Source organism: Chlorocebus sabaeus, chromosome 20 (assembly GCF_047675955.1).
Source record: "Chlorocebus sabaeus isolate Y175 chromosome 20, mChlSab1.0.hap1, whole genome shotgun sequence".
Lineage (NCBI taxonomy): Eukaryota > Metazoa > Chordata > Mammalia > Primates > Cercopithecidae > Chlorocebus > Chlorocebus sabaeus.
Genome location: NC_132923.1, coordinates 92,020,438 through 92,046,010, shown reverse-complemented (window position 1 = coordinate 92,046,010; position 25,573 = coordinate 92,020,438). Strand labels below are relative to the sequence as shown.

The window sequence follows — 25,573 nt, the reverse complement described above, 5'->3', positions numbered from 1 at the left end:
GGGCCCCTCTTTCACGATGTGGACACAGCAGTGATCTGGACAAGTCTTCCCACTCAGGTTATCCATGAACATCTTTCCAGACCAGCCTGAAAGACTCTAGTCATGGGTAAATGTGGGACTAGCTATGATTTCTCATAAGCTTTCTGGCTTGGGATTCCCTTGGATCTGTAACCAATCCAGGTTGAGGCTCACCTGAGCTTTTATCTGGTGTGGGTCCTACAGATTCCTGAGCCAGGTTTTCTTCAGGGACTTAATCCCAATTTTCTTTTTCTTTTTTTTGAGACAGAGTCTCACTCTGTTGCCCAGGCTGGAGTGCAGGGGCACAATCTCGGCTCACTGCAACCTTCACCTCCCAGGTTCAAGCGATTCTCCTGCCTCAGCCTCCGGAGAAGCTGGGATTACAGGCGTGTGCCACCATGCTTGGCTAATTTTTGTATTTTTAGTAGAGACAGGGTTTCACCATGCTGGCCAGGCTGGTCTCGAACTCCTGCCCTCAGGTGATTCACCTGCCTCGGCCTCCCAAAGTGCTGGGATTATAGGCGTGAGCCATTGCGCCTGGCCTCAATCCCAATTTTCAACAATTTATTTTATATTATTCTGCGCCCCACTGCCACCCCGGTCTGCACCTGCAATTATACTTTCATAGGGTTCTACCACGTGCAATGTAAATACCTAATCTTTTCATTATGTCACCTCTGTTATCCTTGAATGCCACCGCAATGTAGTTCCCTCAATTATTTATCTTTCCCTATCCTCTTTTTTTTTTTTTTTTGTTTAAATACAGAGTCCCACTCTGTTGCTTAGGCTGGAGTGCTGTGGTGCGATCTCAGCTCACTGCAGCCTCCACATCCCGGGCTCAGGTGATCCTCACACCTTAGCCTTCCAAGTAGCTGGGACGACAGCCACATGCCACCACTTGGCTAATTATTGTAGTATTTTTGTAGAGACAGGATTTCTCCATGTTGCCCAGGCTGGTCTCAAACTCCTGGGCTCAAGCAATCCACCCGCCTTGGCCTCCCAAATTGCGAGGATTACAGGCATAAGTCACTGTGCCCGGATGCTTTTCTTATTCTCATCTAAACCATCTACTGCTCTGCATTTCCTTTTCCTAGTCTCATTATCCCTCCCTCCAAAAATCTTCCTCCTGGGCCTACTATACAATACAGAGTTCCTCTACATCTTCAGCCTCTTTACTGTCCCCCTCTCTACCCTCTGCCTTCATTAAGGCCTGGCTTATCTTTGAGGACACTGCTTCTCCTTCAGTGGAAGCTATTTGTTCCCTGTATCTCACAAACTTTAAGGTTAAAAGGAGGGGCTAGCAAGAGACTCCTCATTAATGCTGTTTGCAGACAATTCTCTCTCATAGTCATCCCTTTCCTGAGGCTTTGCCATCTGGCCACTCTACACTCTGCTCCTTCACCTCCTCAGGGAAGCCTCCTCCATATGCCTATGTTTACTTCATCAGAGTAATGATTACAGAGTATTTACCTGCTTACTATGAAGTAAGTACTGCAGATATCCCCATGTTGAACAGAATAGGAGGAACCTGCTGACCCAGAGGCCAGAAGTTAGCCTTCCTGAAGATCTTAGCCTTTCCCTGGAGCCACAGAGGCCCTGACTATGGACCAGGCCCCCTGCTTCCTTTTTTGCTGCACCTGAGTACCCTAGTAGTCTCCCTTGACATGCCAGGTCTTGCTCAACCTTGGGAATGACAGGGATTCTTAACAAGTTACTATGTACCTAATGAAGAAACAGACAAATGGCTCAGTCTGTTTCTAGGACAAGAGCCCCACGATTTTCATTCTAAACTCATGCTCTCACCTGTCTGTTTGCTTCCATGTAGAGTCCCAGTGTGCTCACTCGAGAGCAGAGCCCCTCTTTCATGATGTGGACATAGCAGCGCACCTGTGATCTTGACACATCTTCCCATCTGTCTCCTCGACAGGCATTCCAGCAGGCATCATAGGGAGCCAGGTTCAGTGTATTGGCTTCTTTTATAAAACTGTAAATATCTTCGGAACAAACACCCACACCAAGGAAACAAATGAGAGAGAGGTAACAGAACAGATATAGACTCAGTCAAGTTGTTTTTTGGTTTTTTAAGAGACAAGGTCTTGCTATGTTGCCTAGGCCGGTCTCAAACTCCCAGACCCAAGCGATCCTCCCACCTCAGCCTCCTGAGCAGCTGAGACTACAGGTGTGCACCACTATGCTTGGCTCTGAGTTAAGTTTTAAAAGAGGTTACAGTTTACACTTCTCCCTTTGGAACTCACCCACAAAACATGAGCCCTGAGGAAATCCCACTAAAATCTGTAAGAGAAAGTCAAACTAAAAGAGGCAATGTACTTCCCTAAAATATCATATGATATAAAAATGCTTAATATGAGGTCCTAAAAGCATGTGACCAGTAATCAAGACCACTAGGGAAAATAAAACAGATGACCCTTGTAAATCATGAAATAACATAAGCCAGCATCCAGGCTTTAGTGGCCAGCCAGGTTGACTTTGTGCTGCTAGTCTCTATTGCCATATCTGGTAGCTGTGCTATGACAGAAAGCACAGAACTTGGAGCCCAGAGTACCAGGGCTCTAGTTTTTCAGCTCTCACAACGACCCTTTGAGATCTTTTACTTTCTGATAAAAAAAACTGGGGCTCAGAGAACTGAGTAACCTGCCTTAAGACACAATGCTAGTAAGAAGGCAGTCAGATTTCAAATCCAGAACTGTCTGATGCCCAGTTCTACAATCCTAATCATCATGCTGTACTGTCAGTTTATTAATTTGAGAAATACTTTTTTCAGAACATCTACTATGAGCCTACGACTGGGCCAGGGATTAGGGATATGAGAGCATACAAGACAGCTCCGATCTTCAGATCCTGGCATGGAGACACCTGGGCTGGCCTGTGGTTGGACTGCAGTTGTACATTCTTTCACTTTTCTTCCCTTGATAAAAGAGGCTGAGTTTAATCAGGAACGGGGCTGCCTAGAGCCTAGAGAACAGGGGAACTAAGAAGTGGCAGGTGGAGTTTAAAGGCAAAATGGTCTAGTGAGGAACACAGCCAAACCAGAGCTATGAATCAGAGAATGGGGCTAGAGGCACGATTAGCCTGTTGCTGAGAGCATAGTGGCAGGATCTGCCTGAGCAAGCTTACCCAGAGCTCAGGGAATGGGTTGGCAAGCCTGTCTTGCCTAATAGGCTAGAAAATAGTCTGCTGCCTTGAGACAGGCATCTTGGGCTGGGCTAAGCTGCCAAACCACTCTTTCCAAAGGTGCTGCTACCCTTGCCCCTCTTACTGAACCAACCCAAGAACTGACCTAAGGACTTCAGCTCCTTTTTCTTTAGATCTTCTTCTTTTTCTTCTTGTCCCTGTTGTGAGGAAGCTGAGGAAAACTGTTTTCTCACTAGATACGGAATCAGTTCACTCCGGATAGAAGTGATTGACCTAGGAAGAAAGAATGGCCAAATATGAGAAACCTGACTGTCTGGAACATACCGGGATCAAAAGCTCTGTGCATACAAGGAAAAACCAAGTCCTTTCCTGTCATGGCACCTTGGGACTGTCAGAGATCAAATGTGGCATCCACTTGGAAGTTCGGAGAAGGAGAGTGCTTCCTGGTGGGTACTGAGACAGGATGTTGGTTCTAAATGACCAGGAATCTGTACCGGGGAAGAAGGGACCTGATCTTTAGTACAGTGTGTGTTTTTTATTTATGTTTTTATTTATACTTAGCAATGGAAAGCAGAGAGGTGAGAGACTAGTACATGTTTTCCAGTGTTCTCTCACACTATGACCTTATTAGAATTTTATATTGCTAATTAATTTATGTAGCATTTACCAAGCATGTGCCAGTTACTGTGCTAGGCCTTGGAAATATATCAGTTCTGATCTCAAGGAATTCATAATCCAATGGACAGTAGCCTGCATGAGTTTAAGAGGAAAGGCAGAAGGAGATGAAGCTAATCAGGGGCCAGATCATAAAAGCTTTCTGTGGTGAAACCACCTTTGCAAAAATAACAGTGACAAAATTATGACTGAAAGAGATCTGACCTAATCAACTCCATCTTGCTGTTAACCTCCAAACTGCTCTTGCTCATTCCTGGGCGTTGACTGAGCTAACTTTGGAAGAAAGCTTTTTTTTTTTTTTTTCTGAGACAGGGGCTCACTCTGTCACCCAGGCTGGAGTACAGTGGTACGATTTCAGCTCGCTGCAACCTTCGCCTCCCAGGTTCAAGTGATTCTCTCACCTCAGCCTCCTGAGTAGCTACGAAGCTGTGATTACAGTTGTGAGAGCCACTATGCCCAGCTAATTTTTTTTTTTTTTTTTTGAGACAGTCTTGCTCTATTGCCCACGCTGGAGTGCAGTGGCATGATCTCAGCTCACCGCAACCTCTGCCTCCTGGGTTTAAGTGGTTCTTGTGCTCCAGTCTCCCAAGTAGCTGGGACTACAGGCACATGCCACAATGCCTGGCTAATATTTTTGTATTTTTTGGTAGAGATGGGGTTTTGCCATGTTGGCCAGGCTGGTCTTTAACTCCTGGCCTCAAGTGATCCGCCTGCTTCAGCCTCTTGAAGTGCTCGGATTACAGGCATGAGCCACTGTGCCCTACGTTTTTTTTTTTGAGATGCAGTCTCGCTCCGTGGCCCAGGCTGGAATGTAGTGGTGCGATCTTGGCTTACTGCAACCTCCACCTCCCAGTTCAACTGATTCTCCTGCCTCAGCCACCCAAGTAACTGGGATTACAGGTGCCGGCCACCATGCCTGGCTAATTTTTGTATTTTTAGTACAGATGGTGTCTCGCCATGTTGACCATGCTGGTCTTGAACTCCTGACCTCAGGTGATCCGCCTGCTCTGGCCTCTCAAAGTGCTGGGATTACAGGTGTGAGCCACCATGCCTGGCAAGAAATTTATTACAGTTTATAGTTTAAATAATAGCCCTTCTCAAAATGAAACCACCTTTATAAAACTAATAAAAGGGCACAAGTTTAGGATTACAAGAGGGGCCTGAATTCTCATGATTACCAGTCATTGTTGCAAAGGTCACAAGATTTGCAACTTCCCCAGTTACTCCTGTAAATAACATCACTATTGTGGAACCTAAGATTGGCTTTTTAAGATGTCTTTTCTGACTTTTGCATTTCTGATGACTGGATGACTCCACTGGGACCAGTGACCCCTCTGTGGCCCCCACCCAGAACTGGACTCAGCGGAGGACTGTCTTCCACACCCCTGTGATTGCATCCCCAACCAATCAGCAGCACCCATTCCCTACCCTGCCTACCAAACTATCCTTGAAAAGCCCTAGCCTCAGAATTTTGGGGGAGGCTGATTTGAGTAATAATAAAATTCTGGTTTCCCATTTAGCTGCCACTATGTGTATTAAACTCTTTATTGCAATTGTCCCAGCTTGATAAATCGTCTCTATCTTGGCAGCAGGTAAGATGAACCCACTGGGGAGTTACAGTGGCAGTCTAGAAAGTCTGGACTGAAAAGCCAGTGGTAATTTTTTCTTTTTAGACAGGGTCTCGCTCTGCTGCCCAGGCTGGAGTGCAGTGGTGCAATCACAACTCACTGCAGTCTTGACTACCTGGGCTCAAGTGATCCTCCTGCCTTGGCCTCCCAATTAGCTGGGACCACAGGCACGTGCCACCATGCCAAGCTAATTTTTTTATTATTTGTAGAGGCAAAGTCTCACTGTGTTGCCCAGGCTGGTCTTGAACTCCTGGACTCAAGCAATCCTCCCACCTTGGACTCCCAAAGTGCTGGGATTACAGGTGTGAGCCACAGCACCCGGCTGCCAGTGGTAGTTTTTTTTTTTTTTTTTTTTTTTTTTTTGAGACAGTCGCCCAGGCTGGAGTGTAGTGGCTGGATCTCAGCTCACTGCAAGCTCCGCCTTTCGGGTTCACGCCATTCTCCTGCCTCAGCCTCCCGAGGAGCTGGGACTACAGGTGCCTGCCACCTCGCCCGGCTAGTTTTTTGTATTTTTGGTAGAGATGGGGTTTCACCGTGTTAGCCAGGATAGTCTCGATCTCCTGACCTTGTGATCCGCCCGTCTCGGCCTCCCAAAGTGCTGGGATTACAGGCTTGAGCCACCGCGCCCAGCCGACAGTGGTAGTTTTTAAGCAAGAAAGTGACCTGATCAGTTTTATCTCTTAGTAAGGTAATTCTGGTAACAGTGTGGAAGAAAGCCTGGAATAAGGAAACTGAAGAAAGGGAGACCAGTTACAATATTCTGAGAGATGAGATATCGAGGCCTGAGAGAGGGGTTAAAGTATGGGCAGCTCTATAAGCCTGACTTGCTGAATACTTCCCACCACCTCTCCCAGCCCCCATTCAAAGAAGCTCTGCATGCTGACACAGGACCACACAGATGGAGTGTAGGTAGGAAGGCAAGACAGAGGCAGAGGCTGAGGAGGATAAGGAAAATTATGAACCCTGGTGCTACACAGTTCATGGTTTTTGTAATTTTTAAAGGATCAAGTCAAATATCTTTGAAAAATTCTGTGTTAAGCTGTGAGCTCTTATGTTGAATTTCAATGTGATTTTTCTCCTGATCCTTTGATGGAGATTTAAAAATTTCCATGTGAATGCAAAGAATGAAACAACACTCACTCTTAGCTCTTTTTCTCCCCTTTTAATGCTTCAAACTAGTGTCGGCAGCAAATGTTCCTCTTCCATTGGAAAACAAGTCAGTTCCCTTTGAAGAAATGACAAAGCACGGACAGCTGGGGAATTTCAGGGCCATGATATTTACATTATGGACCAAAAAGAACTGTCACTGCAAGAGGCAAGCAGACAAGCCTTGGCACGTGGCCCCATCAGGCAGAGCCATTTGAGAGGATCTGTGATTTGAAGAGAGGCTATGAAACAGCCCTGCCAAGTCCCACCCACCTCTGCTGAAGCTCAACATTAGGTCAATCCCCATAATGCAGTTGGCTTAGAAGCATAATGAAGGAAACAATTACTCTTCCTGCTTCCTAAAGTGGAGGCAGCTCAGAGCTGTGCCAAGAAATGTTACAAAGCTACAGTGAACCATTGTGAACATCCTGGGCCTAAAGGCCATGAGCTGGATACAGTGCCCTGGGTCAACCTTACTTTCTCCTTTCCCTGATACACAGCCTTCCTAGAAACACCTGTCTTATCTTATGAAATCATAAGCTCTTCTCAAGCAATCACAAAGGAGAACAATAGACTTGACTACTAGCCATAAACAAACAATCCCACCAAATAAAAAGACAAAATAATTGCTATGAATAGGGCAAAGAATATTCTTAATAAACAGATATAAATGTTCAAAAAACACATAAAATATTTTCAAAGTAAAAAACTAAAATAAGATGCAGCTTCTCCTCCAGCTAAATTAACTGATTTAAAACAATTTTCATTACTGATAAGAGTGCTTTGAGAACAGTTACTGTCACATAATGGGAGTTGAAGTATAAAGTGATAAAATCTCTGAAACATAATTGGCAACACTATAGCAAAAGACTTTAAAATATTCATATAATTTCACCCAAGTCTATCCTAAGAAAAATACATTACTCAGTAAATATTTGCTGAATAGATGAAATCATCAGATTATAAACAAAAATCTTTCAAAAAAACGTACTCCCCTGTTATTTATAAAAATGGAGAAAAATAAAATATTCAACAATGAAAGATCAAATTACCTGTATAACAGAATGTCATATAGGCAAAACTGTGACTGTAAAGAATTTTTTTTTTTTTTTTTTTTTTTAGACGGAGTCTTGCTTGGAGTGCAATGGCATGATCTTGGCTCACTGCAACCTCTGCCTCCCGGGTTCAAGTGATTCTCCTGCTTCAGTCTCCTGAGTAGCTGGGATTACAGGCACCTGACACCACGCTTGGCTAATTTTTTTTTTTTTGTATTTTTAGTAGAGATGGGGTTTCACCAGGTTGGTCAGGCTGGTCTCAAACTCCTGACCTCGTGATCCGCCCACCTCGGACTCCCAAAGTGCTGGGATTACAGGCATGAGCCACTGCGCTCAGCCAAGAATTTTTTAATGATAGAAAAAAAAAATGCTTATAATACTCAATGAAAAAAGCAAATTATTTTTTTAGACGGAGTCTCACTAGAGTGCAGTGGCGTGGTCTCGGCCCACTGCAACCTCCGCCTCCTGGGTTCAAGCGATTCTCCTGTCTCAGCCTCCTGAGTAGCTGGGATTACAGGCACCTGCCACCACACTGGGCTGATTTTTTGTATTTTTAGTAGTGATGGGGTTTCACCATGTTGGCCAGGCTGGTCTCGAACTCCTGACCTCATGATTCGACCTGCTTCAGCCTCCCAAAGTGATGGGATTACAGGCGTGAGCCACTGCACCTGATCCAGATTATTTTTAAAGTGTGACTTCAAGCATGTATTCTCACTATATATATGAAAATAAAACAATGGAAACACACTAAAATGTTCACAATAGTTATCTCACAGTAGTGGGATTATGAATGTTAAAGCAAACTAAATATGGCCTGAGAAGGACTTTGTACTTCTATATTTGAGTGCTTGTGGACAAACTGCATCCTAACTTAACAGGTAGACGAGACTGAAAACCTAATTTAGGAGTATGTGCCTGTACCAACAGCTGAGAATTGGCCAATCCCAGCAGCCATACTTCAACCACTCATGCACTGCTGAGTGTTCAAACTGTGTTCAAATAAGGCAAATGCTGAGCTGTAACCAATCCAGTTGTTTCTGTATCTCACTTCTGATTTCTGTACGCCACTTCATTTTTTTGTCTAAAAATTGTCAAATGCCTCTGACCATGAGGCATCCTTGGAGTCTTTCTGAATTTGCTGTGATTCTGGGGGCTTCCTGATTCATGAATCATTAATAGATCAAATAAACCCCTTTAAACTTAATTTGACTTGAGTTTTTCTTTTAACAGACGGTGTCAGAAGTGGGATCTGAAGTAGAGCTTTAATAACCCCCAGGAGCTGAGGGAACAAGCAAGGTACCTGCAAGGATCCACTTATGTCCATTGATCTCTCAGAGTGACTGGGGATTGTGGGTAAGCTCTCTCTCTCAGATTTCAGAGCTCCAAGGATTTGTGTTTTGAGCTATCCAAGTTTCTTTGAGCAAATTTCTTGATCCAAACTGGGTCCAGGATTGGATTTGATCCAGTAATTAGCTGGCTTGGATCCAGTTAGAGGCTTCTTACATCTGACTGGGTCAGAAAGAAACTGGTTGTAAATGGTAATATTGTAGGGGTTGTAAAATTTGGCTCTTAAAAATTCACAGGGATGTTTTTGTTCTACCCTTTTGTTTCATTTTTCTTGTGTGCTTAGGTAGGAAAAATCATTGGCTAAATTCATCAAGGGAACCTGAGAGCAAAGCGAATATTTTAGGTAAAAATGGGATCCTTAATTTCTGGAAAACTGGATTCCTTCCAGCGGTGAAGTCTTACAGAAATGGCAAAATCTTACAAAAGATAACTTACAGTAGAACGTTCCAAATGAACAATGCACTGAAGTGCATCGAGACTTATCTAGTGATGCTTATTGATATGCAGACACTTCTAAAAATATTTCAATATTTTTATTTAAAGACTTTACGAAGGATGGGCACGGTGGCTCACATCTGTAATCCCAGCACTTTGGGAGGCCAAGGCAGGTGGATCACTTGAGGTCAGGAGTTCAAGACCAGCCTGGTAAACATGGTGAAACCCCATCTCTACTAAAAGTACAAAAAGTAGCCAGGCATGATGGCACAGGCCTGTAATCCCAGCTACTCGGGAGGCTGAGGCATGCTTGAATTCGGGAGGCAGAGGTTGCAGTGAGCTGAGATTGCACTACTGTACTCACTCCAGCCTGGGTGACAGAGCCAGACTGTCTCCAGAAAAAAAAAAAAAAAAAAAAAAAAGAGGCACCTAAATGATTAATTGATTACAAAATTAGATTTGCTAATCTTTTAGCTTAGTTACTATATGATCCAAAGGAAACAGACTGCAGCACCAGTTGGCTGACTTTGGATACGTAATGGGGGTACATTTTACCTGAGTAAAGGATGGGATTGGGTGAGAGGCCCTCCCCTCAATAAAGTCCCTCTTGGTTAAAAATGGATAAAGATGACAGGGCCCAACCGGGGGCAAGTTTGGGCCTTGCCATTTCAATATTGGGTGCTAAGCATCCATATGGTGGCTAATGTCTATGTTTTGTCACATGTGTTTCGCTATGTCCAGAATGGAAAATACTAGAATTCAGGTCCACCATGCAGCCGTTTGGGCGGCAACTTGCAAAATTGAGAGGAATTTGCCTGTGGTTCCATGATTTTCCTTTGTGATGCAGCTTGGCCCCCGGAGCGATGGTGTGGCAAGCAGGGTCGCCAGGGCTGCTTAGGGAAGGGGAACCCAGAAACAGGACATGCTGGCAAAGGGGTAAAAATTTCTTACCAGTGAGACTTCTGGCCTCTCTCTCTCTCTGTGCAAATTGGCTGAATGAATGGTAAAAATCACTGTTTATCTCCTCTGTAAAGTTTTGATTAATGAGAAAAAGAATTCTGTGGCTAGTATTAAGTCATAACAAATCTAATGTATTTTGTGCTCTGGATTTGTCTGTGTTGTTCTGTCATGAAGAGGGGTACCTGAGTATAGAACAGGGGCTTAGGACCCCATAAACTGCTCAAGATGGCCCAGCAAGCCGGTCAGTAATAAACTTTGCTGCAGGTCCTTGAAACAAACAAAAAAACTGCGTGAGGTCTCCATTTTGTTCTATGTCCTTGGGAACTTGACCTTGTAACCATGTGGCCATATTTTCTCTTGGTTTCTTCCTTCCAGGGAATAGGAATTCTGGGATTCATGTCATAGCTACCTCTGAAAATTATCTTGAGTAGTTAAAAGCCTTAGCAAGCACAAAATTAACCACTCTAGGCTCTTTCTAGGAAGAGCGGGAAGAGCAATAGAAACTCCTAGTGCTGTACCTCAGCAGCTAAGGCTTTGACTTTTCACAGTGATGCCCTGGGTTCAATTCCTGGCTTAGGGAATGAGTCCTTTCTGGTTTGACATGTGCGTGACCTTTACCATTAGTTGATTATCTTCCCCTCCACGAACCATCTTGAATTCTCCTTTCCCTAAGCACCTGTGAAGTTACCTTTGGTCAAGTTCAAAAGCCAGAACTATTGTCAGTGTGGCCTGGCTAGAGTCAGGTAATAAGAAATTTAAAAGGGCTTTTTAAAAGAGTCTTATAGCTGGGAATGGCGGCTCACGCCTGTAATCCCAGCACTCTGGGAGGCCAAAGCGGGTGGATCACTTGAGGTCAGAAGTTCAAGACCAGCCTGGTCAACATGGTGAAATGGCATCTCTACTAAAAATACAAAACACTAGCCGGATGTGGTGGCACATGCCCGTAATCCCTGCTACTCAAGCTGAGGCAGTAGAATTGCTGGAACCTGGGAGATGGAGGTTGCAGTGAGCTGAGATTGTGTCACTGTACTCCAGCCTGGGTGACAGAGTGAGGCTCCATCTTAAAAAAAAAAAAAAAAAAAAAAAAAAAAGAAAAGAAATTAAGCTGACTTTTAACCATAGTGCTTTTATTTTTATTATTTTTTATCTTTTTTTTTTGAAATGGAGTCTTGCTCTGTTCCAGTGATTCTCCTGCCTCAGCCTTCTGAGTAGCTGGGATTACAGGCACATGCCACTACGCCTGGATAATTTTTATATTTTTAGTAGAGATGGGGTTTCACCATGTTGCCCAGGCTGGTCTCACTCCTGACCTCCAGTGATCTACCTGTCTTGGTCTCCCAAAGTGCTGGGATTACAGGTGTGAGCCACTGCACCTGGCCAGTCAGCTTAATTAAAAGTGGATATTCAAGCTCTAACAGACTGGGACTCCTTGCAAAAACAGAGCAGGTGTCACAGACCCCATTCTGGGAAAAAACTCTGTTTTCCTCATGAAACCCCAGGAATGGGTGGTGGATAGATTCCTCTGAAAATCTAAGGCTGAATATACTTTTAACAAAGGCTAATGGCAGTTATTAGGGAATATGTGGCTCTTTGCACGTTTACATCAGAGAAGCATGCTCTTGGCCACCTAGAAGTCATGGAAATGTCCCCACTCCCCACTGAGAGATAAGACTTCCACGGGAGCTGGGCTGATTCCCTCTTTTTGGGATCCAGGATCTGGTATAAAAATGGGACCCTTAATTTTTGGGGGTCTGTTTTTGTCTTCCAGCTGTGCCTGCTTATTAGGCCCTAGAAACCGCATGTTTTCCTAGCCCTGTTTCTTGAAGGGCTCTACCATGCGGCCAGTAATCCAATTAAGAAACTGGCAAATGAAAAATCTTACAACTACCAGATCTTCTGTCTGTGTAGTTTATATATGTGTTATGTGTGTGATATTTATGTAAAAGAGCTCTAATTAATTGGCATAAAGAAAAATAAGTGCTTAAATTAAATATTTTGAAAGAAAAATAAAACTGTAATGCCTTTTAGTTCATGTAACTTTAGTAATCTTTGGGAAATAAAAAATGTTAAAAGATAATTGGTAAAACAAAGACATTTGGTCTAAATTAGGCAGGTTAGATATCAGGTTTGCTAAATGCCTTAAGGTCACAAACTGCTTTGATTTTTGAAAATTCCTTCCAAAGCATATATGTTTTTTTCCCCAAGGTATAGGCTCTGGGTCTGGGGGGTTGCAGTGTGGAGATCTACCTGTCTTGCACCCATCCAAGACCACGATTCTGTCTATAAGTTGCCCTGATAAATCATCTAAAACTGACAAACTAGATTTGTCTGCCTTTGGTTTCTCAGCTCCTTCTGCATTTGGGGTTTGCTTTGTGATAAATGGCCCTTTTGCAAAACAGCCTGACTTCTCCTTCTTCCACCCCTCACATATAATCAATCACCAAGCACTGCTGATCCTATCCCCTAAATCTGTGTCAAAACTTTCAACTTCTGTTCATCTTTACTTTCACTAACTGGTCCAGACTACTGTCATCATTTGCCTGGATTCTTAAACACACTTTTTTTTTTTTTTTTTTTTTGAGACGGAGTCTTGCTCTGTCGCCCTGGCTGGAGTGCAGTGGCCGGATCTCAGCTCACTGCAAGCTCCGCCTCCTGGGCTACAGGCTCCCGCCACCTTGCCTGTCTAGCTTTTTGTATTTTTTTTAAGTAGAGACGGGGTTTCACCGTGTTAGCCAGGATGGTCTCGATCTCCTGACCTCGTGATCCACCCGTCTCGGCCTCCCAAAGTGCTGAGATCACAGGCTTGAGCCACCGCGCCCAGCCTTAAAACACTTTTAATTGGTCTCTCTCCCTCTAGTCTTATCCACAAAATCTATCCTTCATATGGTAGACAGAAAAAGAGAGACTTTTTTTTTTTTTTTTTAAGATGGTCTCATTCTGTCACCCAGGCTGCTGGAGTGCATGGTGTGATCATGGCTCACTGCAGCTTTCACCTCCTGGGCTCAAGCGATCCTCCCACCTCAGCCTCCTAAGTAGCTGGGACTCCAGGCATGTGCCACCATGCTAATTTTTTTATTTTTAAATTTTTTGCAGCAATGAGGTCTCCCTATGTTGCCCAGCCTGAACTCCTAGGTTCAAGCGATCTTCCTGCCTACCTCCAAGTAATCCTCCTCACTTCAGCCTCCCAAAGTGCTGGGAATACAGGCATAAGCCACCACACCCAGCTGACAGGATACTTCTGAAGTACAATCTGATTAGGTCTCTTCTTCCTTCAATCCACCCTCTATTTTGTGGACACAGTGACTTTTCTAAAGTACAAATCTGAGCCGGGCACAGTGGCTCACGCCTGTAATCCCAGCACTTTGGGAGGCTGAGGCAGGTGGATCACCTGAGGTCAGGAGTTCAAGACTAGCCTGACCAACATGGAGAAACCCCGTCTCTACTAAAAATACAAAATTAGCCGGGTGTGATGGCACATGCCTGTAATCCCAGCTACTCGGGAGGTTGAGGCAGGAGAATCGCTTGAACTTGGGAGGCGGAGGTTGCGGTGAGCTGAGATCGCGCCATTGCACTCCAGCCTGGGCAAAAAGAGTGAAACTCTGTCTCAAAAAAAAAAAAAAAAAAAAAAAAAGTACAAATCTGATCCCATCTCCTTACACTTATTTAATGCTCAGGATAGTGATTACTTTTGTGTATATAGGGGAGGTCGGGGGATAGAATGAGGGGAATTTCTGGAATTCTGACAATGTTCTATTTCTTAACCTGAATATAGTACTTATAAGGTATGTTCACTTTGTGAAAATTTATCAAGTCATAACACCCTTCTCAAATATGATCTCTGCTTGGAAGACTTTTATAACATTTGTAGGCTTCTATGTTCTCACAGTAAAGACAGTTATATGTACTGTTTTTTTGATCATGTGCGAGGTACTATGCTAAGAAAATAATACAGATCATTTCAAGTTCTTATAGCAATCCTTATGATAGGTATTACTATTCTCTCTTTTTTTTTTTTTTTTTTTAATTTTTGTAGAGATGGCATCTTGCTATGTTGCCTAGGCTGGTCTGGAACTCCTGAGTTCAGCCCATCCTCCCACTTCAGCCTCCCAAAATGCTGGGATTACAGGCGTGAGCCACTACACTTGGCCCCTATTTTATAAAGAAGGAAATCAAGGCTTAGACAGGTTAACTATCTTGCCTAATACAACTTTTATAATTGATAGAACGGAAAGTCACTCCACATCTATCCTAAAGTCCATGGTTCTTTACTATACCATATAAACTAGCATCTTGTGCTTACTTCAACCAAAGCACTTTCCACAGGATTTAGAATTCTCTGCTTGCTGTCTCTTTACCCATAAACACACAGATTTTTGGATACAGAAAGTAGAGCTTTCTTGGCTGGGCCTGATAGCTCACACCTGTAATCCCAGCTCTTTGGGAGGCCTGGGTGGATCTCTTGAGCCCAGGAGTTTGAGACCAGCCTGGGCAACATATTGAGATCCCATCTCTATAAAAAATAAGAAAATTAGCCAGTCATGGTGGTGAGTGCCTGTAGTTCCAGCTACTCGGGAGGCTGAGGAGGGAGGATCACTTAAGCCCTGGAGTTGGAGGCTGCAGTGAGCTATTATCATACCACTGCACTCCACTCCAGCCTGGTGAAAGAGCAAGATCCTGTCTCAAAAAAAAAAAAAGTAAAGCTTTCCTAATTTGAAATGTAATGAATTCTAAATATGTTTCTCTATTACTCATATTGCTAGCATTAAAAATCCAACACTTGGCTGGGCGCGGTGGCTCATATCTGTAATCCCAGCACTTTGGGAGGCCAAGGCAGGTGGATTGCAAGGTCAGGAGATTGAGACCAGTCTGGCCAAAATAATGAAACCCCGTCTCTACTAAAAATACAAAAATTAGCTGGGCATGGCAGTACATGCCTGTAGTCCCACATACTTGGGAGGCTGAGGCAGGAGAATCACTTGAACCTGGGAGGCGGAGGTTGCAGTGAGCCGAGATTGCGCCACTGCACTCCAGCCTGGTGACAGAGTGAGGCTCTGTCTCAAAAAAAAAAAAAAAAGAAAAAAAAAAAATTCCAATACTTGAAAAAACACATGATTATCAGTTCTAGTCAAACCTGATACTTTTATTATTTTGCCTTGATCTGAGATCAGGCCCTCCTTGTGACCACAAGCTTCCAGATGCCTAAAAGTGATGTCCATGGCAAAAGAAAAAGTTTGGCTACTTTTGCATTCTGGCTTTTCTGTCTTTGTAAGCAAATCAAAAGAGACTAACAATCGCCCAAATGTCTCACTTCAACTCAGTCCTTCAAAGAAGTAGGAAGGAGGGAGAACAGAAAACCTACTTTTATAAGGCCTGGAACTCAAGTCAGCCAAGCAGAGGACTAAAAACTTGGGTTTTCTTGCCTCTTCTCTCAGTGGAGCTACAATTGGGAAGAAAAGGCAATTGCTGAGTTAACCCTATGCTTTGTTCTCAGTTTTTTTTTTTTTTTTTTCCCTTCAAAGAAAGCAGATATATGCTGGAAAGTAAACAGGAAATTATCTTAGATTAAAGGGTCCTGATTTAAAAGCTAGATATTTGGTATACGGTTCTGTGATACCCTTTTTTCCTTCTTGACAAAATACTGGCGTCTTCCATAAGAATAAAATTTCAATGCTGGTGTATAGGACTTGAGAAAGAAAAACATGTTCAGATCCTACTCCTACTGGCTGGAGAGGTCAAATCAATAAACTTTTTTTTTTTTTTGAGACAGCGTTTTGCTCTGTTACCCAGGCTTAAGTGCAGTGGCGTGATCACAGCCTCAAATTCTCTCCTAGGCTCAAGTGATCCTCCCACCTCACAGCTTCCAGAGTAGCTCAACTATAGGCACATGCCACCACACCTGACTAATTTTTCTATTTCCTATTTTCTGTAGAGATGGGGTCTCACTTTGTTGTCCAGGCTGGTTTCAAACTCCTGGGCCCAAGTGATTCACCCACCTCAGCCTCCCAGAGTGCTGGGATTACAGGTGTGAGCCACCTCACCTGGCCAATCAACATTCTATTCATTCAATTTATTCACAGAGCACCCAAAATGTGCCAGGCACTCTTCTAGACAGTGGGACTACAACAATGAAACAAAACAGGCAAATCCATGGCCTCAGATGCACTTGACAGTTTGATTGCCTTTATATTTACTGAGCATCTATTAGTGTGTCACAAGATGAATCGGGGATGAAGTCTGTCCTCAAGGACTTCAAAAAGATGGAAAAGACAGACATGTAAATACAATTTAATGGGACGCATGTAATAATTAAAGATTATACAAGATCAGAAGAGGGAATGGTTAATTATGCCTGATGGAGATAAGCACAGAATATTATTATAGTAGCACAGTAAGGATATCCAATCTAAGTGGTGGTAAAAGGGGAAAAAATTGAGAGAACACTTCCTACAGGAATAACATCTAGGGATGTTTCAATAAATATTTAGGAATTTGCCAGAGAACAAAGATAGATGGAAAGGACATCAATTAACCATTATACTTACAGGGAGATTATTCTTAAATCTTCATCAAACCAAACATACCTTTCCCTCTGGTTTTAGATTTTCTGGTTCCATGATGATGCTTCTTTGTGGGAGTGCTTTAATTATATACATTCTTCCAGTTTTTAAGTCCTCTTTAAAAAGGTTATCTTTCCTACCATAGTCTGACCCATGATGCCCTCAGATAGCACAGGCTAGCTCAACTGGGGACTCTTTATTTATAAGTCAATACAATGTGCTGTGCTGCTAGAACTTTGTCCCTTCCCCAGCAGCTGATGATTTCTAGAAGTCCCAGAGATAAAAATGAATGCAACTAAGAAGTTCAAAGGAGACTACCTTGATTTATTCTTGGTAGCATCTGCATCTTCAGATATCAGTATGCAGTCACCCAATAATAGCCCTGTTGAGAAGGTGTGTAAGTCACACACTCTTAGCTTAATTTTGTTGTTATTGAAGTAAAGGACACATCATGAAATCTCTGGGACATCTAAGGACATGTAAGGAAACCAAGTACAGCCAAATTAACGGATGCCCGAACTGAACAGTAAGAAACCAACACTACTACTGCCTACCTCTCACGGCACTATCTGGTCCCTCATCTTTGCTTCTTATCTCCACTCTGCTGTCTTGTGCTTACTCGTGGCTTTCTAGCTATTCCACACTTTTATCTTTTTAAATTTTTAACTTTTTTTTAGAGACAGGGTCTCTTTCTGTCTACCAGGCTGGAATGCAGTGGTGCCATCATATATAGCTCACTGTAGCATCAACCTCATGGGCTCAAGTGCTCCTCCTGCCTCAGCCTCCTGAGTAGGTGAGACTAGAGGTATATGCCATCATGTCCAGCTAACATAACTTCATTTTGTGTGTGGCTTTAATTATTACCATGATTCTGACCTTACCATGGCTGCCTATCTCCAACTCTTGACTTCACTTTGTGGGTCCTATCCTTATTTCTCTGCATCCCGACATAGCTGAGGCAAGGAAGTTGTGACTGCTCTGTTATTCTTCCAAGTGTGAGTCATGCGCATGTGCGCATAAGCATGTTAGCAATGGAGATATCCAACATCTGTGGTGGACGTTGCTGGCAATCAATTAAACAGTGATGGATTTTGTTGAGGCTGTGGGTGTATGACATTGAGCAAATGACTTTTGAGCATTTTCTTCCTCTATAATATAATACCTAACGAGAGAACTATTGTAAGAAGTGAATATATGTGAAAAGCACCCAGCATAGGGCCTGGTACACGACAGTGCTATTAAATCTTTTTCTTTCCTCTCTCTTCCTGCTCTGAAGGTCCAGCCCCAAGACTATAAGCACTACACGGCAATATCAGATTCTAACACTATAAGAGGGTGACTAACCGTGGATACTTCTGGACAAGAAGGAAGTAATCAGCCTCAATTCTTCCTGTTAAGGAGACCAATCTTTAAGTCTCTTAAAGAGAGAAAGATAAATGGGGGTGGGGGGGTCGGGGGAGGTTCTGTACTAAAAGGAAATCAAGACTAATCCTGGTATATATTGCCTGGTATATATTGCCCATGGCTTTGGCTCACAAAATTGGCATACTGGCATATTGCTTGAGGCCTTCATAGGGCCAGTGCCAATCTAGGGCCCTGACTCAGGTCTAGGAGCAACTCCTACTAAGGCAAGCAAAGAGCTGGGCCAATACCTGGGCTTCTAGATCTCCTAAGAGATCAGCTTCTTTAGGCTTAATCCAGCTGACATTGTAAAAGAGGGAGGAACACTCAGTTATCAAGAGTTATCGCAGTCACAATACTCAGACTAAGCTCTGCTTTGGCCCTGGACATAGAATCCAACATATTTTGAATTAAAATGTTCAACAGATTCTGTGGAACATTCATCTATCATACTACATTCAGAAGTGGATAAAAAACTTGTAAAGTGTATATAGTTACTAACTTCTCATCAAAGAGAGTACAGATTTTCTTCTCTCTGCAGCTCTCCTTATAGCTTTTCTGCTTAGTCAACTGTGGAAACCCACCTCTCTTCTTTCATTATTATTAATACTAAATTGCTTCTGTTACCTGTCACTACATCTCCTTTCCCCCATTCACCAAGTATATAGTGAATGACTTACAAATCCAGGTAGATATCCATTCTCAAAGAATTTGAGTGGAAAATGTTAACATGTAAACAACTAACAAAACCTAAGTGTGACTTTGTAGAAAACATGAAGCTTTCCTACATAAAGAACACAGGGTAGAATATGTTAACTCTCAGAGGTGAAATATAACAAAGGATTGCTATAGCAGTCCCTTCTTGAAGCTGGGTCTCCTAGGTTTACTCTTTCCATTAAAAGGAGTCATCATTTGATGACCAGATGATTATAAATGCCTCCTACTCATCTTGAAGAAATCTCTTTCCCATGCAGAATGGTTTATGTTCACTTGCCAGGTTGCATCATTGCTTATTTCCTATAAGACTATTCTTTTTAAAGATTTGTAACTCCCTGCTCAGCTTTCAAGACCTTCTGCATGCTGCTACCTACCATCAACCAATTCAATCCCATCTCCCACAACTTTTCAAAGACCTTCACTATTCCAGCCAGGAACAAAGACTCTCCCTCAAGTAACATACCAATTTGCCCTGCTGTGCCTTTTTACTTTTTCCAATATATTGAAATATATCAATTTTCAGTATATGCTCTTTGATTGCAGCAATTCTGAGAGGTGAAGGTAGATGTGAGGAGGAAAGAGATAAGGGTCTCCCAGACAGATCTGGAGGTGGAGAAACAGTATGTGCTGAGGCTCTGTATCATTCTCTACTGCAGCAGATTCTGGGAAAGTCCCATTTGGCAGAGCTTCTGGCCAGGACCTATAGCCATATCACCAACTTCAGGCTTGTCCTCAAGGTACACACACCATTGCACTACACTTGCCAGGTGTGGGAATAACTAACTGGTAGTGGCCAAATGAGCTACAAATAAGCCATAACAACCAGGATGAGATGACTAGGTTTGCTGTAAAACTGCCTGCATATACAGACACTGAAAGCCACAATCCTCTTTGATAGTATTAAGAAAACACTGTCAGTTTTTTGTAGGTGTGATAATGATATTAAGGTATTTATTAAAAAAAAAAAAAAGCCTCTCTCTCTCTCTCTCTATATATATATGTATACATAAAATGTATATCTATTTTAAATATCATCTTTATCCTGGAAAGGTCCTTATATTTTAACTATACATGCTGAAATATATTTACAGATGAAATTATATCAAAATATTTACAGGTGAAATTATATCAAAATGCCTTGCTTTAAAACAATTTAGGGTAATGGGGGAGAGAAATGGTGGCATATATAAAACAAAATTGACAATGAGTTGATAATTGTTGAAACTGTGTGATGGATACATGGGAGTTCATTATTTTCTTTACTTTTGCATTTATGTGAAATTTTCCATAGTAAATCATTTTTTAAAAAGTCATCCTTTCTAACACAGTTGTGTCCCCTCTGCCCATCAAGGCCTAGGCTCATTTCGTATGGCTTCATTTTTATTTGAGAGTGAAAAATAAACTCTTCAATGGCCAAGAGTTAATTTCATTTTTGGAATACAAACAGCCCAGACTGGTCACTGAGAAACGGTCTTGGATCACCCTCTAAATCTTGGCAACAAGTTACCCTGCTATCTAAAAAGCAAGGTCTCCATGTTCCACCATGGAGCTCAGGCTGTAATTTCTATGAGGGCAAGGCCATATCTGTTTATTTATCATTGATCCCATGGTTGATTTAGCAAAATGCCTGCCTCATAATGAGTGCTTAATAAGTTTGTGTTGATGGAATGAAAACATTTTTCAGAGGTCAGAAGGGAGCAGGGCAACAGTGTCCTTGGTAGGGGAAACAGAGATATAACAATCCTCGGGAAAGCTTTCTAAAAGTCCAAATGATTTGTTTTACCATTGGCTCTACATGGGCCTCCCCATAGGAACTTAGCAAGTGCTGCGGGGGGTGAGGGGTAGGACACTGCAAGAAAGATCATACTGGGCAGGGGAACAATCCTTCTTCCTCTTAATATTCCGATGTATACCCAAGTCCATCAGCCAAAGGCAGAGCTACCATTTAAACTCAGGTTCTCAAATTCTTTTCTGCAGATGGTCTGAGATACCTCTTCCTACTGTGGTATCTGTTCACCTAGATAAGTTTCTGCCTTGAATAGCACTGGTAAACTTTCCAAACTTATCCAGCAGTCATCAAGGGAAGCTAGCTGCTCCTATTCTTAACCATGCAGTTATTAAATCTTTTCCCACCTGTTCCTTTGAGGACTATAGCTGCTTTTCTTATAAAAAATCCTTGAGATCAACTGCAAAAGGGGTTTTCTCTTTGAAAACTCAAGTCCAGTGATCTGCCAAACACAATCTCTGGAAACTATTTAAGTCCTACAATTTTGTTCTTAAAAAAAAAAAAAAAAAATCAGAAAGCGTGCCAAATTTTGTTTCTCTGCACTCATTGAAGTGGACTTCTTTTCTAAAATTGGGGGGAAACTTGCTCTCCTTTTTCTCTTCTGTGGTTAAGTCTCTAGCCCTTTGCTAAGAGGGCCCATCTACAGGGTAACTGCCTAGAAGAAGAACATGTAATTAGAGACAAATAGCATAAGGGCTGTGGAGCTCGATGCTGTTGAAGGAGGGAAGAAGAGCCTGAACTGGGCAGAAAGAGGCACCATGGGTTACTACAAGTGTTACAAAATATTTTGTTGACGTATTATAACACACGCTGCAAAAATACAAGCAGGGGACTCTGTGGTACAGATAAAACAACACTATGTTGATGACATAATTTCATTTATAAAACAAAAATGAGAACTGTGCTATTGTGCTATTTTTAGAAACTGGTTATCTAAATTATGAAGGTTTAAAACTTAAGGAATTCACAAAGTAGCTAGTTAAGCACTGTAGGTTTGACTCTACCACCCTTTTTCTTACCCATTTTCCATTAGGAAATCCACAACGTATTTTTTTAAACAGTAGAGGTGGGCATCCACAAGATCCGTGTGGAAACGTATTCTAGGGTACCTGCCAAAAAAAAGAAGAAGAAGAAGAAGAAACAAGAGGCTCACAATCAGGTAACATGGTCTCCATTCTATTATTAGGTAGTAGGCACTGGTAAGTTTATGAGGGTCACAGCCATGCTGCCTACACCTCTTTCTGGGGAGAACAGGACAGTGCACCCCAGCCCCGATTCTACCACATAAAAAGGTCTTTTCCCTAGAAACCCTATGGCATACTTTCTGAGGCTTTCAGGATTCTAAAGAAATCTGGAGGCCGGGCGCGGTGGCTCAAGCCTGTAATCCCAGCACTTTGGGAGGCCGAGATGGGCAGATCACGAGGTCAGGAGATGGAGACCATCCTGGCTAACACGGTGAAACCTCGTCTCTACTAAAAATACAAAAAAAAAACTAGCTGGGCGAGGTGGCGGGCGCCTGTAGTCCCAGCTACTCGGGAGGCTGAGGCAGGAGAATGGCGTAAACCCGGGAGGCGGAGCTTGCAGTGAGCTGAGATTCGGCCACTGTACTCCAGCCTGGGTGGCAGAGCGAGACTCTGTCTCAAAAAAAAAAAAAAAAAAAAAGAAATCTGGTGAGACATTATATCATGATAATCTACCTTCTTCTATTCGATCATTAACATTTTTTTTTTTGAGACAGTCTTGCTCTGTTGCCCAGGCTGGAGTTCAGTGGTGTTATCTCGGCTCACTGCAACCTCTGTCTCCCAGGTTCAAGTAATTCTTGTGCCTCAGCCTACCAAGTAGCTGAAACTATAGTTGTGCACCACCATGCCCAGTTAATTTTTGTATTTTAGTAGAGATGGGGTTTCACTGTGTTGGCCAGGCTGGTCTTGAACTCCTGGTCTCAAGTGATCCACCCACCTCAGCCTCCCAGAGTGGTGAGATTCACAGATGTGAGCCACTGCACCTGGCCTCTATTATAAATTCTTATACGCAATTCTTGTACCAAACATTTTCCTGCTTATTACCCTAATTATCCTACTTTCCCCAGACCATACCTTAGCCATGCTTTCTTTTGCCTCCATGATTTGGTATGTATTCTCCATCTTCGCAGAAGATGGAGTAAAATTATATGAACAATCCTAACTTCCTACTCCTACTTATTTCTCAGGACTCACCCCAGGATACACTTCCTCTAGGAATCCTTCACTGACAACAGTGAAGTCTGTGCTCCCTCAACACTTGGTATCTACCTCGATTGGATAACTTAACATACAGTAAAGAAACAGACTATTTACTTTCTCTCTCTCCCACTAGACTGAATTTCAGTAGAGCACAGATTTATCTTCACATCCTTAGCACTTAGCATTATGCCTGACACAGACTAAATGTCCAATAAATAGTTGTTGAATAAACAAATAAATGAATAAATTAGGTCCAATTAAGGCATCTGCCTAGGTGTAAAAAATGCCACGCTTGTAATGTCTGGGGTCACTTTATTTAATAAAAATAAACACTTGAGCCCAGGAGATAGAGGCTACAGTGAGCAATGATTGCACCACTGCACTCTAGCCTAGACAGAGTAGTTAGAGAAGAGAAGGGGAGTATGGTTAAAAAAAAAAAAAAGATTCCAGTCATAGATGCCTGGTTGTCGTTTTTCTTCTAACTCTGTGTTGCTTTGCTTTGACTGCCTTGTAGGTTTTTATTTTTATTTTTAGAGACAGGGTCTTGCTGTGGCTGGAGACAGCCGCTTGTCTAGGCTAGAGTGCAGTGGTGCAATCATTGCTCACTGTAGCCTCTATCTCCTGGGCTCAAGTGATCCTCCTGCCTCAGCCTCCTGTAGCTGGGACTGCAGGCATGCACCAATATACCTGGCTAATTTTTTTTTTTTTTAATTTTTAGTAGAGACAAGATCTCACTATGTTGCTCAGGCTGGTCTTGGACTCCTGAGCTCAAGCAATCCCCCTGCCTTGGCCTCCCAAAGTGCTGGGATTACAGGTATGAGTCACCACACCTGGCTGCCTTATATAGTTTTAAGGAAAATTATCATCATGGGATCTAGATACCCCAGAAGCAATTTATCCAATAAGTCATGGTGTACCATTCTGGGCTTCTATTCTTTTGGGAAAAGTGCAATAGAAGAGTCAGAGACTTGGGAATCCTACACCCATACCATACACAAGCTAATTAATGTACACAATGAAGAAGAAGAAGAAAGTAAAAGGTACTTTCATGGTTTAACTTTCTGAAATTCTCAAGTTCTACGAAAGTCCTCAAGGAATAGATTGTAGCAAATGTGGGTGTGACTGTAGCAAATACGATTTGTGGTACCAGTGTTTCACTTGAACTCCACATCTTAATATTTCTTTCTTTTCATCTAACCAATTTAAAGAGTTGCAATCTCCTGTTCACTCCCTCGGTTTATAAATTCCTTTCATCATTCATACACTCCATATTATTTAATCTTCACAACTACCTTCTGGGGTAGATGCACTACTCTAATGTTTATAGTTGAGTCAACTTGTACTGATCGAGCCAGGATACAAATAACTTAAAAGTCTGAATAAGTATCTTCTAAACTGTTATCAATCCCTAGTATATATGGCATAAAATCTCTATGATATTTTATAAATGCTTTTTCAGTTTTAAAAAACTCTCGTTCTTCCATTTTTTATAAGACAAAATGTTCCAAAAATGTAACTGATATACTTAAGGATAGAGATGTAACTAGCTACCAAGCTGGAATATGATGCAGGAACAGAAATGGATGATTTGGAATTTTTTTTTTCCTTTCAGGTTAAATGTGTAGTGAATATAAATCTTGGCACTGAGACATTAATGACATTTAAGTTGCCAAAAAGGAGGTTGCCTTATTTCATTTTATTGTTTTTAGAATTATATTAGAATTAAAGATTGGTATTTTAAAACAAAACCAAAAACCTCAAAGAGGTACCAACGAAATGTGAATAACTGGCTTATGGCTCTGGGCCAGGATGATGTTTTGAGTCTATATATAATACAGAAAGAAATCAATAAATGGAAGTGAATAAGACATTTATAAATAGTTGTTTTTGTTTGTTTGTTTGTTTTTTTGAGACAGAGTCTCGCTCTGTTTCCCAGATGGAGTACAGTGGCATGATCTCAGCTCACTACAAGCTCTGCCTCCGGGGTTCACACCATTCTCCTGCCTCAGCCTACCGAGTAGCTGGGACTACAGGCGCCAGTCACCAGGCCCAGCTAATTTTTTGTATTTTTTTTTTAGTAGTTGGGGTTTCACCATGTTAGCCAGGATGGTCTCAATCTCCTGACCTCATGATCCACCCGCCTCGGCCTCCCAAAGTGCTGGGATTACAGGCGTGAGCCACTGCGCCTGGCCAATTTTATGTTTTAAAAAAGAAAATGTGGCCGGGTGCAGTGGCTCACGCCTGTAATCCCAACACTTTGGGAGGCCGAGGCAGAAGGATCGCTTGAGCTCAGGAGTTCAAGACCAGCCTGAGCAACATGGTGAAACCCAATCTCTATAAAAAATACAAATAGCCAGGTGTGGTAGCATGACATGCACCTGTAGTCCCAGCTACTAAGCAGGCTGAAGCAGGAAGATTGTTTGAGCCTGGGAGATTGAAGCTGTGGTGAGCCATGATCATGCCACTGCACTCC

At 42.5% G+C, this 25,573-nt stretch overlaps 1 protein-coding gene across 2 annotated transcripts in view; it reads right to left on the bottom strand.

Moving 5' to 3' along the window:
* The window catches only part of EIF2B3 (eukaryotic translation initiation factor 2B subunit gamma), a 148,132-nt gene that overhangs the window by 23,628 nt on the left and 98,931 nt on the right, over window positions 1-25,573 (bottom strand). The window contains exons 6-8 of one of the 2 annotated variants that reach the window (XM_037998696.2): window positions 21,898-21,987; window positions 3,317-3,444; window positions 1,822-2,012 (exon numbers count right to left, since the gene is read on the bottom strand). In XM_037998696.2, coding sequence (XP_037854624.1) covers window positions 1,822-2,012; window positions 3,317-3,444; window positions 21,898-21,987 — 409 coding nt within the window. The remainder of the gene's footprint in view (window positions 1-1,821; window positions 2,013-3,316; window positions 3,445-21,897; window positions 21,988-25,573) is intronic. The other variant, XM_037998700.2, reaches the window with a different exon arrangement.